Source organism: Orcinus orca, chromosome 3 (assembly GCF_937001465.1).
Source record: "Orcinus orca chromosome 3, mOrcOrc1.1, whole genome shotgun sequence".
Classification (NCBI taxonomy): domain Eukaryota; kingdom Metazoa; phylum Chordata; class Mammalia; order Artiodactyla; family Delphinidae; genus Orcinus; species Orcinus orca.
Genome location: NC_064561.1, coordinates 122,889,801 through 122,910,841, shown reverse-complemented (window position 1 = coordinate 122,910,841; position 21,041 = coordinate 122,889,801). Strand labels below are relative to the sequence as shown.

General features: G+C 41.3%; 1 protein-coding gene across 1 annotated transcript in view; it reads right to left on the bottom strand.

Moving 5' to 3' along the window:
• The window catches only part of ARSB (arylsulfatase B), a 177,993-nt gene extending 159,103 nt beyond the window's left edge, over window positions 1-18,890 (bottom strand). The window contains exon 1 of the mRNA XM_033430082.2: window positions 17,762-18,890. Coding sequence (XP_033285973.1) covers window positions 17,762-18,070 — 309 coding nt within the window. The 5' untranslated portion in view covers window positions 18,071-18,890. The remainder of the gene's footprint in view (window positions 1-17,761) is intronic.
• Between the last annotated feature and the right edge of the window lie 2,151 nt (window positions 18,891-21,041).

The window sequence follows — 21,041 nt, the reverse complement described above, 5'->3', positions numbered from 1 at the left end:
TAATAGGAAACACGTACAAAAATATAAAACAAGGAGATTGGTTCAAGATGGCAGAGTAGAAGGACGTGTGCTCACTCCCTGTTGTGAGAGCACCGGAATCACAACTAACTGATGAACAAGCATTGACAGGAAGACACTGGAACTCACCAAAAGAGATATCCCACATTCAAAGACAGAGGAGAAGCTGCAATGAGATGGTAGGAGGAGTGCAATCACAATAAAATCAAATCCTATAACTGCTGGATGGGTGACTCACAAACTGGAGAACAATTATACCACAGAAGATTACCCACTGGAGTGAAGGTTCTGAGCCCCACGTCAGGCTTCCCAACCTGGGAGTCCGGCAATGCGAGGAGGAATTCCCAGAAAACCAGAATTTGAAGGCTAGTGGGATTTCATTGCAGGACTTCAACAGGACTGGGGGAAACAGAGACTTCACTCGTGGAGGGCACGAACAAAGTAGTGTGTGTATCAGATCCCAGAGGGAAGGAGCAGTGACCCCCATAGGAGACTGAACCAGACCTACCTGCTAGTGTTGGAAGGTCTCCTGCAGAGGTGGGGGGTGGCTGTGGGTCACCACAGGGACAAAGACAGTGGCAGCAGAAGTTAGGGGAAGTACTCCTTGGCGTGAGCCCTCCCGGGGTCCGCCATTGGCCCCACCAAAGAGCTTGTAGCCTCCAGTGCTGGGTCACCTCAGGCCAAACAACCAACAGGGAGGGAACTCAGCACCACCCATCAGCAGACAAGCGGACTAAAGTTTTACTGAGCTCTGCCCACCAGAGCAACAGCCAGCTCTGCCCACCACCAGTTCCTCCCATCAGGAAGCTTACACAAGCCTCTTAGATAGCCTCATCCACCAGAGGGCAGACAGCAGAAGCAAGAAGAACTACTATCCTGCAGCCTGTGGAATGAAAACCACATTCACAGAAAGATAGACAAAATGAAAAGGCAGAGGACAATGTATCAGATGAAAGAACAAGATAAAACCCCAGAAAAACAACTAAATGAAGTGGAGATAGGCAACCTTCCAGAAAAAGAATTCAGAATAATGATAGTGATGATGATCCAGGACCTCGGAAAAAGACTGGAGGCAAAGATCGAGAAGATGGAAGAAATGTTTAACAAAGACCTAGAAGAATTAAAGAACAAACACCTAGAAGAATTAAAGAACAAACAAGCAGAGATGAACAATACAATAACTGAAATGAAAAATAAACTAGAAGGAATCAATAGCAGAATGGCTGATGCATTAGAATGGATAAATGACCTGAAAGAAAGAATGGTGGAATTCACTGCCGCAGAACAGAATAAAAAAAAAAGAATGAAAAGAAATGAAGACAGCCTAAGAGACCTCTGGGAAAACATTAAACGCACCAACATTTGCATTACAGGGGTCCCACAAGGAGAAGAGAGAGAGAAGGGACCCGAGAAAATATTTGAAGAGATTATAGTCAAAAACTTCCCTAACATGGGAAAGGAAATAGCCACCCAAGTCCAGGAAGCACAGAGTCCCAGGCAGAATAATTCCAAGGAGAAACACGCCAAGACACATAGTAATCAAATTGACAAGAATTAAAGACAAAGAAAAATTATTGAAAACAACAAGGGAAAAACGACAAATAACATACAAGGGAATCCCATAAGGTTAACAGCTGATTTCTCAGCAGAAACGCTACAAGCCAGAAGGGAGTGGCACGATATATTTAAAGTGATGAAACGGAAGAACCTACAACCAAGATTACTCTACCTGGCAAAGATCTCATTCAGATTCGATGGAGAAATCAAAAGCTTTACAGACAAGCAAAAGATAAGAGAATTCAGCACCACAAAACCAGCTCTACAACAAATGCTAAAGGAACTTCTCTCAGTGGGAAACACAAAAGAAGAAAAGGACCTACAAAAACAAACCCCAAACAATTATGAAAATGGTAATAGGAACATACAAATTGATAATTACCTTAAATGTGAATGGGTTAAATGTTCCAACAAAAAGACACAGGCTCACTGAATGGATACAAAAACAAGACCCATATATATGCTGTCTACAAGAGACCCACTTCAGACCTAGGGACACATACAGACTGAAAGTGAGGGGATGGAAAAACATAATCCATGCAAATGAAAATCAAAAGAAAGCTGGAGTAGCAATACTCATATCAGATAAAATAGACTTTAAAATAAAGAATGTTACAAGAGACAAGGAAGGACACTACACAATGATCAAGGGATCAATCCAAGAAGAAGATATAACAATTATAAATATATATGCACCCAACATAGGAGCACCTCAATACATAAGGTAAATGCTAACAGCTATAAAAGAGGAAATCGACAGTAACACAATAATAGTGGGGGACTTTAACATCTCACTTACACCAAGGGACAGATCATCCAGACAGAATATAATAAGGAATCAAAAGCTTTAAATCACAAAATAGACAAGGTAGACTTCATTGACATTTATAGGACAATCCATCCCAAAACAGCCGACTACACTTTCTTCTTAAGTGCACATGGAACATTCCCCAGGATAGATCACATCGTGGGTCACAAATCAAGCCTCGGTAAATTTAAGAAAACTGAAATCATATCAAGCATCTTTTCTGACCACAACGCTATAAGATTAGAAATCAATTACAGGATAAAAAACGTAAAAAACACAAACAAATGGAGGCTAAACAATACGTTACTAAATAACCAAGAGATGGCTGAGGAAATTAAAAAATACCTAGAGACAAATGACAATGAAAACACGATGATACAAACCTTATGGGATGCAGCAAAAGCAGTTCTAAGAGGGAAATCTAGAGCAATACAATCCTACCTCAATAAACGAGAAAAATCTCCAATAAACAATCCAACCTTACACATAAAGGAAGTAGAGAAAGAAGACCAAACAAAAGCAAAAGTTAGCAGAAGGAAAGAAATCATAAAGATTAGAGCAGAAATAAATGAGATAGAAACAAATAAAACAACAGTAAAGATCAATAAAACTAAAAACTGGTTCTTTGAAAAGATAAACAAAATTGGTAAACCTTTAGCCAGACTCAATGAGAAAAAGAGGGAGAGGACTCAAATCAATAAAATTAGAAATAAAAAAGAGAAGTTACAATGGACTTCACAGAAATACAAAGCATCATAAGAGACTACTACAGGCAACTCTATGCCAATAAAATGGATAACCTGGAAGAAAACACAACCTTCTGAGACTGAACCAGGAAGAAATAGAAAACATGAGCAGACCAATCGCAAATAATGAAATTGAAACTGTGATTAAAAATCTTCCAGCAAACAAAAGTCCAGGACCAGATGGCTTCACAGGTGAATTCTATCAAACATTTAGAGAAGAGCTAACACCCATCCTTCTCAAAGTCTTGCAAAAAATTGCAGAGGAAGGAACACTCCCAAACTCATTGTATGAGGCCACCATCACCCTGATACCAAAACCAGACAAAGATACTACAAAAACAGAAAATTACAGATCAATATCACTGATGAATATAGATGTAAAAATCCTCAAGAGTACTAGCAAATGAATCCAATAACACATTAAAAGGATCATACACCGTGATCAAGTGGGATTTACCCCAGGGATGCAAGGGTTCTTCAATATATACAAATCAATCAATGAGATACACCATATTAACAAATTGAAGACTGAACACCATACGATCATCTCAATAGATGCATAAAAAGCTTTTGACAAAATTCAACACCTATTTATGATAAAAACTCTCCAGAAAGTGGGCATAGAGGGAACCTACCTCAACATAATAAAGGCCATATATGACAAACCCACAGCAAGCATCATTCTCAATGTTGAAAAACTGAAAGCATTTCCTCAAAGATCAGCAACAAGGATGTCCACTCTCGCCACTATTATTCAACATCATTTTGGAAGTCCTAGCCACGGCAATCAGAGAAGAAAAAGATAGAAAAGGAATACAAATTGGAAAAGAAGAAGTAAAACTGTCACTGTTTGCAGATGACTTGATACTATACATAGATAATCCTAAAGATGCCATGAGAAAATTACTAGAGCTAATCAATGAATTTGGTAAAGTTGCAGGATACAAAATTAATGCACAGAAAGAAAATTAAGGGAACAATCATATTCACCACTGCAACAAAAAGTATAAAATACCTAGGAATAAACCTACCTAAGGAGGTAAAAGACCTGTACTCAGAAAAGTATTAGACACTGATGAAAGAAATCAAAGATGACACAAACAGATGAAGAGAAATACCATGTTCTTGGATTGGAAGAATCAATATTGTGAAAATGACTATACTACCCAAAGCAACCTACAGATTCACTGTAATCCCTATCAAATTACCAGTGGCATTTTTTACAGAACTAGAACAAAAAATCTTAAAATTTGTATGGAGACACAAAAAACCCCAAATAGACAAAGCAATCTCGAGGGAAAAACACGGACCTGGAGGAATCAGACTCCCTGACTTCAGACTATATTACAAAGCTACAGTAATCAAAAGAATATGGTACTGGCACAAAAACAGAAATATAGATCAATGGAACAGGACAGAAAGCCCAGAGATAAACCTACGCACCTATGGTCAACTAATCTATGACAAAGGAGGCAAGGATATACAATGGAGAAGACAGTCTCTTCAATAAGTGGTGCTGGGAAAACTGGACAGCTACATGTAAAAGAATGAAATTAGAACACTCCCTAACACCATATACAAAAATAAACTCAAAGTGGATAAAAGACCTAAATGTAAGACTGGACACTATAAAAGTCTTAGAGGAAAACATAGGAAAAACACTCTTTGACATAAATCACAGTAAGATCTTTTTTGACCCACCTCCTAGAGTAATGGAAATAAAAATAAACAAATGGGACCTAATGAAACTTCAAAGCTTTTGCACAGCAAAGGAAGCTGTAAACAAGACGAAAAGACAGCCCTCAAAATGGGAGAAAATATTTGCAAACAAATCAACGGACAAAGGATTAATCTCCAAAATATATAAACAGCTCATGCAGCTCAATTAAAAAAACAAACAACCCAATCAAAAAATGGGCAGAAGACCTAAATAGACATTTCTCCAAAGAAGACATACAGATGGCCAAGAGGCACATGAAAAGCTGCTCAACATCACTAATTATTAGTGAAATGCACATCAAAACTACAATGAGGTATCACCTCATACTGGTTAGAATGGGCATCAGCAGAAAATCCACAAACAACAAATGCTGGGGATGGTGTGGAGAAAAGGGAACCCTCTTGCACTGTTGCTGGGAATGTAAATTGACACAGCCACTATGGAGAACAGTATGGAGGGTCCTTAAAAAACTAAAAATAGGGCTTCCCTGGTGGCGCAGTGGTTGAGAGTCTGCCTGCTGATGCAGGGGACACGGGTTCGTGCCCCGGTCCGGGAGGATCCCACATGCCATGGAGCGACTGGGCCTGTGAGCCATGGCCACTGACCCTGTGCGTCCGGAGCCTGTGCTCCACAACAGGAGAGGCCACAACAGTGAGAGGCCCGCGTATGGCAAACAAACAAACAAACAAACAAAAAAGTAAAAATAGAATTACCATATAACCCAGCAATCCCACTACTGGACATATACCCAGAGAAAACCATAATTCAAAAAGACACATGTAGCGCAATGTTCATTGCAGCACTATTTACAATAGCCAGGACATGGAAGCAGCCTAAATGCCCATTGACAGATGAATGGATAAAGAAGATGTGGTACATATATACAATGGAATATTACTCAGCCATAAAAAGGAATGAAATTGGGTCATTTATAGAGACATGGATGGACCTAGAGACTAAGAGTGAAGTAAGTCAGAAAGAGAAAAACAAATATTGTATATTACTGCATATATGTGGAACCTAGGAAAATGGTACAGATGAACCAGTTTGCAAGGCAGAAACAGAGACACATATGTAGAGAACAAACATATGGACACCAAGGGGGGAAAGCAAGGTGTGGCGGGTGTGATGAATTGGGAGATTGGGATTGACATGTATACACTGATGTGTATAAAATAGATTACTAATAAGAACCTGCTGTATAAAAAAAATTAAAGTCAAAAAATATAAAACAACGTCATTCTTCTTGTGTAATTCTCTTGTTTTGAAAAATACAGTTATTTTCCCCAAGTTATTTACATTAATATGTAATGGAATTATTATTGCTGTTTTTCAATGAATAAAAATATTTTAAAATTTCTATTTTAATTTCTGACACAGTAAATTTTGAAAGGTATAACCACACAAACGTAAGCTCTATGGGGTCTTCAATTTTTAAGCATGTACAGAGGTCCTAAAACCAAAAAGTTAGAGAAGGACGTTAGTCTGACAGTGATCATTATTATGAGGAAAATAGAGAGGGAGATAGTGACAGGTGACTCTTTAGAGAGGATGGCAAAAGAAAGCTTCTTTGAGGAGGAGATACTTGAGCAGAAATCTGAATGAAATAAGAGAGTAAGAGAGAGCCTTGCAAAAATTTGGGGCAGAGCAATCTAGGCATAAGGAATAAGAATGCAAAGGCCCTGAACTTGCTAGGTAAGTTCGAAGGCCACATGGAAACCGGTGTGGCCCTTGTCACAGCTCCTGTGCTGAGGGATGATACTGCACCCACTGCTGGTGCACAAGGGGGGTCCTTGGTGGCTTCCCTCATTGCCTACCCAGACCCTCCCTTCCCTACAATGTTACCCCTCTCCCCCCCACCAATCCCTTGTCCTTGCTTAGCCAGGGAGGTGCTCTTCTCTGTAGGAAGCAGGGTGGAGTCTCACATTTAATTCTTCACCGACACTAGCTTTCCCTAGCACTCACTGGGCACTCCTGATTTCCCTAGAATAAATGGGGCTCTGGGGACACCAAAGGTTGACAGTGCCAGTTCTCAACCCAGCCATGACTCTCTGGCGCCTCCATCAGCTGTCAGGTGGGTAGCAAGCAATTATTAATAAATGGTAAAAACAAAATGTGTTTGTAAATGATTTACTTGCTTTTATAATTTAAAGCATAAGAGCCCGAAGCTCAGAGAATTAAATCGCATCCCAGCTCTTTCACTAACCGTACACTAAACACTCAGCAACTGTCACGGTAATACTGTAAGCATTGTCATCAATAACACATCACGCCCTCTCACCTACATTTCAATACACTTTCTTGAGGAGATGGGGTGGCATTATACAGAACATGCACCTAAGCCTGGGCCTGCCCCCTGGAGTGGGATGTGGTACATATTAACATCAAATGACATGTATGCTGGTTCTAATCTATAGTTCTGCTGGTGCTATTAAATCCTGATTTATCACTGATTTTTTCAGATTCAAATATTGACTACTCAGACCAGACAGATTTTTGCCTCGTTTTGTTTCAAATTCATGGCAATACACAGATACAAAGTAAACACAAAAACAAAACAAAAACCTTTCAAACTCACCATCTTTTCTTTTTAATTTATTATAAGCTACTTACTATTAAATAGTTTTCTCATAAGCTTTGACATTGTCCTGAATTTCATTTTTTTGTGTGTCTGTCCGGAGCCAATACCTTTGGAATTGCCCCTGCTGTTGCTTGATTTCACGATACCTTTCCATGCCCTCCTAAAAGAACCATGTGGAATATCTTAAATGTTAAATTAAAGTGGATTTATTTTGAAGGTGATAATATGTTCGCTATCTTGATTATGTGGTAACGGCTTCACAGGCATATACATATCAAAACTTATCAAATTGTATACTTGAAATACGTGTAGTTTATTGCATGTCAATTATACCTCAATAAAGCTGTTTAAAAATAAAAGTGAGTTTAAGTTTTCTATTTAGATTTTTATACTTTGCCTAGAAATAACTGGACACCTTCATTGGGATATATGCCAGATGCCCTTCATTTGCCCTCCAAATCCCCAATCTGCCTTCTGTCCTGTCTCCAGCCTGGGAAGTTGACCTACTGGGGCCAGATCAAAGGGCTCCTGCACCTTCTGGTTCTGACTGGGTTCAGCCAATGGGGAGCCCAGACTGGGATTGGAAGGAGGGAAGAGGTGAGTGGCCCTGAGCTGTCAGGCTGTCCGTATCCTGCAGGCCATCCCAAAGGTGGCCTTCTTTACAGGACTCTGTTTCTAGGTTCCGGTCACTCCTCTTTCCTTTCTTCCCCCTGGTCTAGGGGTAGTAACAGCTCCAGTGGCTTATACACTATGTCTTGCGTTTCCCCCACACATTCATGCCTTTTCAAATAGTCCCTTTGCAAATAAACCCTCCCTAAATTATGCTAATTTGAATGTGCCATCTTTTCCCAGCTGGGATCCTGAATAATAAGGATGTTACAAAACCCAAGCTGGGAAAGGGAAACATTGCTCTCTAAATATACACACACACACACACACACATCCCTCACATAACAGAAGGATTCTGTCCACAGTTAACGTTAGAAGTTTACTCAATAGAAAATTAATCCCGGGTTCAAAAAACTTCGTAATATATACTAATTGGCAACAGCAGAGGATAAAGAAGGATAATATTTTATGGAGTTCAAAAGACCCAGTGGAAATAAATGTTATGCGCAAATTTCTTTAAATGGAAAGGTCATCCATCACATGCGGAGAATGACCTCCGATCACTCTAAAGCCCTGCCAAGGGATGCTGTGCGACTCACTCTTCCGAGGCCACATGGGCACCACACCCGGTGGTCAGCTGAAGCCTGCCTCTATTACCTGCAATCACACAGGGTAGGGAACATTCTTTTCAGTTCCTGAGAATGTATTCGACAGGACATTTTCATGGCATTACTGGGGGAGGGGAAGCCAAAGTCTGGATGATGGCCAAAAACATGTTTTGGGTCTGTTCAAACACTGTTTGAAGCAAGGAAACTGTAGCGTGTAGAGAAGCAGTAAACAGGCGAATGAACGCAGAGCTGGTTGCAACCCAGCACTTGAGTTTCGCACAGAACTGGAGAGCCACACCATGCTTCATGGGAAAGGATGGCAAGGCACCAAGGAGAATCAAAAGAAAAAATAAGCGTCACTTTGGCAACCCAACAGCATTTACAACAATTTTATTCTAACACCCATCTTCAGTGTTTGGCGAGTAGGTGTTGAATGGAGAGGGTCTATAGATAATATATGAAAGTCCAAAGGGGCTACTCTCTTTCTTCCACATGTAGCTATCTCTTCTCCACTAAACCAAATCTTTGAAAAACAGCTTCTCCTAAGATTTTACTTGACTGTCAAGGATTCCCTCCACAAAGGCAAAGGGTCTACAAATTCAGTAAAGGACCTGGCTTGTCTCTGAGTTCTTTCTCTGAGATAACTGATGAGAAATCCTTGTTTACATGGTTTGTTGCATGTAAAAATTTATTTGATCCTGTAAGTCATTCTGTCCCCTGTAGACCTGGAATATACTATCAGAGTGGTCTCATGAGCATAAAGAAAAAAACCACTCTCCTGAAGGGGGGAGGAGGAAGATGGTTCCCACATCAGAACCTCTTTATTTCAGCTACACTTACAATAAACTCTCCCAGGGGCCAGGTGACCCACTGCTACATACGTGGCAATGGATGCTATTTCTCTCCAAACCTCAATAGCGTTGAGATAACTTCCAGATGAACAGAGGAAGATTCTATCCTGTCAGTCTGACCTGTGCAAGATGAACTCATTGCAACCATGTATTTGTGCAATACCTCCTCCTGCAATACTTGAAAAACCAGAAAAACAGGCAGCTCTACTATTCCACTTTATACACCAGAGAGCCTAGAGGGAAGCTTCATGACCAGAACACAATCACAGAACAGGCTGGTGGCTGGCCAGGAGTTCGGAACTGCCAGCCTGGGCCTGGGCCAGAACACTACAGGTTTTAACCATGGTCGAGTACCACTCAGGCCACCTTAGGGTTTATCCCTGGAGATGCCCCACAGAACAAATGGATAGTGGAGAATCTGCTCACTTCCCCCCAAGCCTTCTAAAAAGCCATCAGCTGCCCATGCTGCTGAAGCCAAGAGCTACAGAACACACATTATGTGTGTTAGGGGCCTGGCTCTGCCATCTGGCCTGGTCCTTCAGAACTCAGGCTGCAGAGCTGGCTGGTATCACTAGCAGTTTTAAAGGTCTATTTATTTTGATGTTGATTAGCAAAGAGTGTAAATCTGACTAAACCACAAAGGGATGTTGTTTGTAAAAGGAATAAACAAGGCAAAAACTGTTTTACTGCCTTTCTCTGTTTAAATTATAAATCCAACCCAAAGCCCAAAATGAGAAGGAAGGAAAATATGGAGGAAAAAGACTTTTTAGAAAAGTGATATGCTTAAGGGAACAAAAACAGAGTTACCAGACAGTAACAGCTTATGCTCAAAGTGATTCTTGGAATAATAAACCTCAAATGTCAATCAACCAAAAATTCCCATAAGTCAATGGGTCATATTCCACTCAACCCCAAACTTATTTCCTTATTTCCTCTTTTCCAGTTACTTGGGAAGTAAAAAGGTAAAGATCAGATTTTTTTTTTTTTTCCAGTATCTTCAACACTTGCAGACTAAGGCCTCCAGCTGCCCCTTTCGTTTTGGGAAAATGCTCCTGGGCTCTGGCTAGGCTTAGGAAGGACACTTGGCTTCAGCAAAACAGAAGACCCATCACAGCGAGTCATCCCCAGGGCTCTCTGCGTTAAAACCCTGATGTGTTTTAGCAGGTGGCCGTCTTGCTTATCAGTATGGAGCTGATGCATCCTTTACTTCTCCTCTTAAATGAGCACAGGGATAAAGACTAGCAAGTTCTTTATCTTTGGAGGCACCTATGGCCTCTGGACTACATGCTCCTCTTATCACTCACGCCTTGGATGCCTTTGCCAGCAAGTCGTATGAACACTCCTAATGACTACATCTTTCCCCAAGACTCGCCCCTTTCTTCCAACTCTTGACTCCTCTTTGCCCCACTTCTAATCTTAGAGTCCAGGGAAAGGTAACCAGGGACAAGAGACACTGAGAGGCAAGCACTTGGAGGGCAGGCAGGATACTGAAGACAGGATACTGAGAAAAAGCAGCAGGGAGGTGAGGGCAACCCCAGGCAGAACGGCTTCCTCTTTCACGCCACAGTATGCAATGCCCTATTCTCCCTGCAGCCGTGGGTTTTCCCTGCTCACATTCTTCAAGCAAACTTGAAGCAAAAGCCACAAATTACCCACAATGCTCCCGCACAGCCTCCTTCCTAGATTGCCTGTTCAAGGTTCTGCTTCAGGTGTGAGTGAAAAGGCGTGAAAGTGTCTTGTCCGTTTGTCAATGTGATTAAGAGAAATGTGGCGTGGGTCCCTTAAGAATGAAATCTTGGCGTCATCTTTCATTGCTTCTAGCCTCTGCCAAGGTTTCAGAGTTCTGGTGGAGTGGCCCCCTCAGGTCCCAAGGTAAGAATGTTCCCAGGTGAGGACCAAAGTTACTTTACTCTTTTTTTTTCCCAGAAGGAAGTGTTTCTACTAAGGCCTACCAGTATTGTTACCCTTTCACCTTTTTAATTTCTTAAAAAGGAAGCCAGGGTGTTAGAAATGACCTGTCAACCCTAAGCAGTTAAGACAGTGAGCTCTTTCAGGAAACGCACAGGTGTTAAAACACTTAGCACGTTCATTCATTTACTTGCTCAACACCAGGTGCTTCTCCAGGTCAGAGACAAGTGAGGCAATGTCATGGAGAAGCCGGACCTGAGAATAGACAACCACGCTTAAAATGTGAACTAGGAGTGCAGAGGTGTAATGAACATTTTGTGCTGAATAAAGTCAATTTGTAAGAATAAGGAAATTCAGTATTTTCAAGTCTTTTGTTTGAACTAAAAGGGGTATAAAAATTCTATTAGAAAAGCTGAAGTATTTTTATTATTCTCCCACTCTTATAAACATCTTTATTATATGTGTTTTTTGTTTTTATTTTTTTGGTACCCCAGGTGGGATACGAACTCACAATCCCTGGCTTAGGATGTGTGTGTTTTTTATTGAAATATATTTGATGTAAAACATTGTATAAATTTAAGGTGTAACACATGTTAATTTGATACATTTATACATTATGATAGGATTGCCATTGTAGTGATAATTAGCACTTCTATCATATTTTATAATTATCCTTTCTTTTACAGGTTGGAATCATTAAGTTCCAGTTTCCTAGCAAGTTCAATGGTTATAATAACAATATTATTGTCTGTATTCACTATGCTGTGCATTAGATCTCTAAGTCTTATTTGCTATGTGTTGCAAGTTGGTACTCTTACACAACTGTCCTAACTCTGTCCTAACAAAGACAATGTAGTAGTGGCATAGGATAAACATAAGGACACAAATACAAATCATATATCTGAAAAGGGTTTAGTATCCAGAATATATAAAGTGTTGGCAAGGAGGTGAGGAAATTAGAACCCACATACATTGTTGATGGGAATGCAAAATGGTACAGCTGCTATGGAAACAGTTTGGCAGTCCCTCAAAAAGTTAAACATAGAGTTGCCATATGATCTAGCATTCTACTCCTAAGTCTATACCCTAGAAAACAGAAAAAAATATATATGTTCATACAAAACTTCTACATGGATGTTCACAGTGGCATTATTCATAATAGACAAAAAGTGGAACAATCCAATGTCCATCGACTGATGAACGGATAAATAAAATGTTGGTGTATTCACACGATGGGATATTATTCAGCCATGAAAAGGAATAATACATATTACAACATGGATGAAAGGACATCTATTGTATGAGTCCATTTTATATGAAATGTCCAAAATAGGCAAATCCACAGAGATAGAAAGTAGATCAGTGGCTGCCAGGAACTAAGGCAAGAGGAGAAAGGGGAGGAATTGCTAATGGGTTTCATCTGGGGTGATGGAAATGTTCTGAAACTAGACAGTGGTGACGGTTGCACCACCTTGTGGCTATATGAAAAACCAATGACTTATATATTTAAAATGATTAATCTTATGGCATGTGAAATATAACTTAAAAATACATATATAGGGAAATAAGCATATCATATATTGCTGGTAAGAATGTAGATTGATACAATCTACTGAAGTATAATTTTGCAATATTTATCCAAATTACAAATGCCTCTACACTTAAACCCAGAAAATTCCTCTTCTAAGAATTTACCCTACATATATATATATTCAAACATGTGTAAAATGACATAGGTACAAGGTATTGACTTCAGCATTCTCTGATATATCAAAAGGCTGGAAACAACCTGCATGTCCATCATTATGTGACTAGTTAAATAAATTATGATATATCCATCTACCAAAATATTATATAGCCATAAAAACTAATGAGGATGCTCTTTATATAACAATATGAAATTATTTCAAATGTTAAGTTAAAAAAAATGAGGTACAAAACATTGTGAAGAGTATGCTATCATTCTGATCATTTTGGAATTTGTAGAAATAGGGAATCACTATGCTGTATACTAGGAACTAACGTAGTGTTATAGGTCAGTTATACTCCAACAAACAAACATACACAGAAATAGAGATCAGACTTGTGGTTAGCAGAGGTGGGGGGGAGGATAGATTGGATGAAGGTAGTCAAAAGGTACAAACTTCCAGTTATAAGATAAATAAATACTAAGGAAGTAATGTACAACATGATAAATACAATTAACACGGCTGCATGTTATATATGAGAGTTGTTAAAAGAGTGAACCCTAAGTGTTCTCATCACAGGAAAAATTTTTTTCTTTTCTTTTTTATGAGATGATGGATGTTCACTAAACTTACCGTGGTAATCATTTCATGGTGCACGTTCATCAAGTCATTATGCTGTACACCTTAAACTTACACAGTGCTGTATGTCAATTACATTTCATTGAAATTGAAAAAAAAAAGAACCCCCCCAAAAAAGAGTATGCTACCATTCAAATCAAAGGAGAGGGAGGAATATCTACATATATATTTGCTTGTATATGCATAAAATACTTTTGGAAGGATATATACAATTTACATAGTGTTGTTTGCCTCCAAAGATAGGTAACTGTATGCCTAAGGAACAGAATGTGTGTGTGTGTGTGTGTGTGTGTGTGTGTGTGCGCGCGCGCGCGCGCGCGCGTACACCTGTGTATAGGGAGAGATTTTGAAACTTTTGAGTTTTTAAACCATGTGAATGGATTTCCTATTCAAAATGTAAATAAAATATAGATTTTATAAAATATTTTTAAAATAATGAATGAGTCATAATGCTGTGGGAAGAAAACTAACTTAAGTATATTGAGGCCTGAATTTTAGTTCCTGGATTACCAGTAACTACTTAGTTCATCTGCTGATCAATCTCCCTCTCCCCTCCATCTAAACTCTATGAATTCTTCACCAAAGTATGCAAGTTTTAAAAGGTTCAAATGTGAGGATTCGGAACAATTAAACGTCTCAATATAAAAGGTTGAATTCACGTTCCTTTTTAAACAAGTGCCTAGCCGCGCAGCAAGCAGCTCCTGCAACTTGTAAGGCAGTGTTGGGCAAGATTAATCTCTCTTTCTACCAGTAGATGGAGACAGTGGGTAGATAATGTGCTTTTGCCAAGTTAGAAACTTGCTCTAGTGGACACAGGAGCCATAGAGTCAAAAAAATGTACAGCTAGAAAGAGCCTTAGAGTTCAGCCCAACTCCCGTAATTTACAGACATGGAAAATGATGTCCTTCGAGGTCAGAGTCTGAAGGCTGACATGGCAAAGACTGAAATCCACATCTCACAACTCTTAACTGGTCCTCTTCACTAAATACTCTTATAAGCTAAAAACCTAAAATTCAGCATTTATTGGGAATACAAAATTCAATCAGTCAAAACTTGTTTTGACTTTTCTAATCTAAAGTTAGATGATTTCACTTTTCTAATCTAAAGTTAGATGATTAAGGAAGGTGACACCTCTATTAAAGCATGATTGTTAGGTTCGCAGATATGACTATTAAGCAGTTCTTTCAAGTACCTAATTTTGAAATAGTCAACAAATTTCCTCATTTTATTGTCTAAAATTATGCACAACACATGACTCATTTTGAAATGAAACCTCTCTCCCCATTTTCACTTTACATTTAACATAAGGAATTCCTAACTTGAAATCTAATGGGTTAATTTTTTTCATCGAGATGTTTAGGAATGACCTATATGTCAAAAAATAAGAGAGATTAGTTAGTAAATATGAAGCAGCTCTTGCGATGATGTTTTTAATAATTCTGAGTAGGCGATATAGTGTAGTGGTTATAGAGCTACTGCCTGGTTCAAATCCTGATTCACAACTTACCAGCCCTGTGACCCTGGGCAACTTTCTTAACCCCTTCCTCAGTTTCTTTGTTATCAGATAGGGATGATAATAGTAGTACCTACTTCATCGGGGTGCTGTAAGAGTTAAATTAACTAATACATGTAAAATGCTTAGAATGGTACCAGAATATAGTATCTGAGGCCAGTGAGGCTCCTTCGCTCTCCCAGAAATACTGACTCTTTTAAAAGAGGATGGTTGCTAACCAAAGGTAATTTCTAATTGAGTCTCTTGAACTCAAACAGAACAGGGGAGAAAAGCCAAGCAAAATGTTTGGGGAGGCTAGCTTGCTACACTGATTGGCCTCTAAACACTTTTGGATAAGCAGCCTCTACCTTCACTTCTTAACCTCAGGGTACTCTAAATACTCATTTGTTTTGTTTTGTTTTGTTTCTTCCCAGGATGGAATGTTGGTGACTGATCAGGGAGGATGTTCAGAGGCAAAAGCAGTCTGAACAAGTTTTTTAAGTGTGGTATTTGTTTTCCTTTTCAAGACTGTTGGAAGGGAGGAAGTTGGAGAAATGAATGGCCCTCCCATTCTTCTGCAATTTGAGTTCAGTTCTCTTACTTCAGATCAAATGCAGAACCATTTGGGCAGACCCTGTCTTCCCTCCTTTCCCTTCTTTATTCAGACGCTCTTGTACTCCTACAAAGTGTCCAGTGTGACATTTGCATCAGAGCAGAGATTCCTGATTCCACGTAGCAGCCAGTTAGAATTGCGGAAAGTACTTAGGGCTGATGGTGAAGGGAACCATCCTTTACCTCCACTGCAAACCTTGACTTACTTTTCACTCCGTAGTAAAACTCTATCATTTCTGTTTCTAAAAGTCTTCAGACCACTGTGCTAATCTTTATTGCAAGTGAACCCTCCCTTCCCTTGATCTCAGGACAACATGAGGCTAGGGTTGATCTGAAAGGCTACATGAACACAGATTTGGGAGGGCAAGGTTCAGGCACATCCCTGTGACTTTCACAGTAAGGGCCCAAAGTATGGCTGTTGAACAAACAGTGCATACAAACTACCTGTTTATTGTATATTTAACATGGTCATAATCACAAAATGTCAATCTTATTCAGATTAAGAAAAAAGAAGAGTCCAATTTTAGAGGCCTGAGATGACTAGTGGATGCAGGAAAGGCACAAAACCCAGTTTTACCACTTTCTAGCTGTGTGATACTGCCAACTAAAAACTGGCACTTGTCATCTGACTCTACAAGGACTAAGTCACTGGCCACTACAGCCGCTGACCTTCAACCCCCCCTCCGAGAGGAGTTCAGGGTGGAGATCAGGAGCAAGGCGCTCTGTGCTCTAGGAAAAACTGGCAGGACGGGCCTTCAGATAGTTAGATATTTTCAGGAGAAGGTTTTATCAGCCCAATTCTTGCACCTCCTCATATCTAGAAAAGCACTAAAATCATTAACAGTGACATCTGCTCCTCGTGACTAGCAGCAGGCCTCTGCGAAAACGTGTACTTGACCGTACGCACCCCCTTCACTAAAGTCATATGTAACACTGACCTTTCCCCCCACCTCTTTGGAGCAGTTTCTCAGAGCTATCTGAAATGCTGTCTCCCAGGCTATAGCCCTCACCTTGCTCCAAATAAAATTTCATTCACAACTCTTACACTGTGCACTTTTTTCAATTAATAATTCTTAACATGTCATTGAACCTCTACAGGTTTACTGCCTAATGTGTAAAAGGGGATTAAAAATAACAGCTAGCTCACAGGCTGTTTCAAGAATTAACTTTAAAAACAGTAAAGCACTATGCAAATGTTCTTGATATTCTTCGTTATCTAATGTATGCGTGCTCTCTACAAATATACTTTACTCTGTTAACTACAGAGAAGTTTTAAAAGAGATAATGAAGATGCTCAGAGGAGTTCAATACAGGTTACATCTGAACGGAAAGTCAGCAGCCCAAGAAAAATCAACTTGGTTTTCACTGCAGGGCTGCTGAGAACTTGGAAAAATAAATCTTTGGTCGGGCAGTCCTAACCTATGACCGCTGGGTTTACAGAAACCAAAAGCGCACCCACTGCGAGCTCTCCTTCGTTTTAACGCTCCTCCCCACCCAGCTTTCCTGGCTCCCCATCTCTCTCTGCTTCACTCCTGGGTGCCCCGCCTGCTCGCTCTCCATCCTCCCACTTCAAGACCGCTCGGCAAAGTCCATTCGGACCTTCAGCCTACTGACTCGCAGTGCCCCGCATCTGGCATTGCCCAGAAACCCCTTCACCCCGACCTTTTGAAAACGTAACACAGAAGCACCACCCGGAGAGGTGGGGCGCCGGGGGAAGAGCGGCGCCCTGGAGCCGGGCATGCGCAGAGGCCGCCGCGGGCTGCGGGCCTGAGCGAAGCAAGTACAGAGCTGCTAGGGCCAGAAGCCGTCTCTTTGGGACCCGGTTCGGGGAACCGATCCCGGCTGGTCGGCACCCGCCCAGGGCTCGAGGCCCATTTCTAAGAGGCTCGCGGGCCGGCCGCGGGCCGCCGGGGGCGCTGCGTACCTGGTAGCGGCCGGTGAGCAGCTGGCTCCGCGACGGCGTGCACAGCGGCTGCGTGTAGTAGTTGTCTAGCAGCACCCCGGCGGCCGCCAGCGCGTCCAGGTGCGGTGTGCGGATTTCCGAGCCGTGGAAGCCCACGTCGTTCCAGCCCAGGTCGTCCGCCAGCACGAAGACGAGGTGGGGCGGCCGGCCAGCCCCGGCGCCTGAGACCGGCGGCGGCGGCAGCAGCAGCAGCAGCGGAAGGACGGCGGGGAGGAGCGGCCTCCGCGGCCCGGGGCCTCGGGGCAGGCTCGCCGCGCTGCGCGGGCCCATCCTGCGCCGCCCGCGGTGCCCGCGCCTGTGGCGCCCCCGGGCCCCGGGCACTGCTTATAGAATCAGGAACTGGGCGGCCGGGGCCTGCCCCGCCCCAGCACGGGATTTCACCCCTAGCAGGCCGCAGGCAGGAGAGGCCTGGCGCCAGAGCCTCCGCCGCCTCTGACCCGGGCCGGGGCCGGTGTGGTGGGGGAGGAGCCAGAGAAGAACTCGGGCAGCCCTTGCTGCCGTGCTCCGTTGATGCTTGATAGGAGCTAAGATCTCTTACATTTCCACCGAAGAGCTTTGCCTCGTGGCATCGTAAAAGAGGAGCAGATTTGTTCTTTGTACTAACTCTTCACAGCTTACAAAGCATATTTCACAGCCCTCATCTCTTTAAATCTCGGAGCAACCCTGGCAGCTAGGAATCACAATTATTGCCTTTTTTCTTTTTTTTCCAGAATAAACAAGCTTGTGTAGTTGGTGGAGCCTAACCCAAACCCAGTTCCGACTCCAGATCTTGAGCTACGAGGTTTTAAAGGTCGTGAAAGAATCATTTCTAGCAGAATTATTTCTAGCAAAAGAACCCAGCCTCGTGCAGGTGCGGGGACGATGAAGAGGCAGAGGTCTGGGTGATGTTTCCGATTCATTTAAGAATAGCGTACGCCTGTGAAGCCATTTCCTCCCCACTAGCAAAAAGGGGTCAAATACACACTCCGACTGCACGGTGCCCTTTTGAAGGTGCAGTTTTACTTAGGTTGCCCTGGCTCTTGATTGGCGTGCTGTGTGGCCATTGAGTAGCTTATTAGTTTGTCCGGTTCATGAGCCCTTTAAGAGCTGGCTCCCCCAGAATCAAGTAGTGAACCAAAGAAGTATAGTATCTAATTTGCCTGAAATAACCTGTGGATGGAAGGAAAAATTCCCTTAGCCACATGCTCATTGAATTGAAGTTAGCCTTATGACCAGTATATTCCCATTGTCATCAAGACTCTGCCTACTCTGTGTCTGGAGATACACAATAACTGTTAACAGTAGTAGGGGAAGAAGTTTTGCACAGCATCCTTTCAAGTTACCTGCATCTGATTCCATGGGAATCGTTTTACAACTTTATAGGCTGTAGATAACCGGTAGCGATGGAAACTAATTCTTGTTTATACAAATGCAAATGAATTCTATCCAGTGGAATGGCATCCTCACCACCTCCGGAAAAAAGTTTTGCCTCCACTTACACATTTATTTAATATTCCTGATCTGGTCCTTGGATTGTCCTTTGAACTGGTGTTAACACCTTACCCGTTTTCTCATTAATGTTAAATAAAATCTTTAACATGTATTCATTTTTATATATGTATTAGGGTCATGATTTAATCTTTTTTTGAAAATTATTCTTTAATATGTGGAATGTTTCCCTCTTACATACATAGAATTTTTTTTTCTTTGTATGAAGTAGATTAGTTTATGTTACATCCACTTTTCACCACTGGTGGAATCAATGAAATTTAACAGGAAAAAAAATTTTAATTTAGCATTAAAGTAAAAAGAAAAATTTTGAAGCACTGTTTGACTCTCATTAGGTTAAGTCTTGAAAATTCCATTTAAAGACCCTGTAGGAGATCTTATAGGGCTGAGAATTTTCCACGGTGGCACTTGTACGCCCCTCTCTCCGTGACTGTTCCTCTCTAGGCTTCCTGATAGAAATCAAACTGCCGGAACAATGGCTGCTAATCTGCAGGAACAATTCCTCCTTTGACCAACTGCTCCAGAAACTACTAAACTTTCACTGAGCCTTCCCATGTCCTGAATGTTCAAATAAAAGCTTATGCAACTAGTGCTCTGGAAATGTGCACATCAGCTAATTAAAAAGCTAATTAATTCTATTTTTTATCTATGTATTGAACACCCATGATGTGCGTACCGGCTAGTTATTGTAAAATCTCTGAAATGGAGTTAGTCTGTTGTTTCCTAATGATTAGATTCAGATTATGGGCTTGAGCAGAAATACTGCAAAAACGATGTTGTCTTCTCAATGCTTCATATTAAGAGGCACATGTTGATTTGCTTTAGTATTTGATAACTTTGTTAAGGCCACCATTTCTCCCTGTAAAGTTACTATTTTCCCCTCGTAATTAATCATTATTTTATGGGGAGATACTCTGAGAATATGTATGTATTCTGTTATTCCTAAAACTTTTGCTTATTGGTTTTAGCACTTGCTAAAACTAATGCTTCTTGCTTCAATCAATATTAGGATGATTGCCAAATGGTGATTTTCTAATTCTATCATTCTTTCTATAATTTATCAGTTGTCTTTCTACTGTAAGGAAGAACTTTGCATTCTTCCCCATTTGTTTATTTATTTGTATCACTCTGAACTCATAGATTATTATTTTAATCAGTATGCTATAATACTTTATTTCAGTGCTCAACTTTTCTCTGATTTGGCCAGTGGGAGCCCCTTCAGTCTGGCTCTTGTATCCTTTTGGCATGTCCTCTTTAATCTTTGAGTACTCCCTCACTTCTTTTTTTTTTTTTTTTTTTTTTGCGGTACGCGGGCCTCTCACTGTTGTGGCCTCTCCTGCTGCGGAGCACAGGCTCCGGACGCGCGGGCTCAGCGGCCATGGCTCATGGGCCCAGCCGCTCCGCGGCATGTGGAATCTTCCCGGACCGCGGCACGAACCCGTGTCCCGTGCATCGGCAGGCGGACTCTCAACCACTGCACCACCAGGGAAGCCCATCCCCTCACTTTTTGATACAACAAGATATTCTAGATTCATCTTGTACTTTTCCTTCCCTAACCCTGGAATCAGCCATTTCTCGAAGGAACCCCGATTCCTTTTAGTGGAGGATGGCTTCTAGAAACCAAGATCTGTGCTATAGGTGTACTCATTGTTACTGGGCTGTCACTGCTTGTAGGACCTCCCACTAAAGATGGAAACTAGGACTTCCCTGGTGGCTCAGTGGTTAAGAATCTGCCTGCCAATGCAAGGGACAT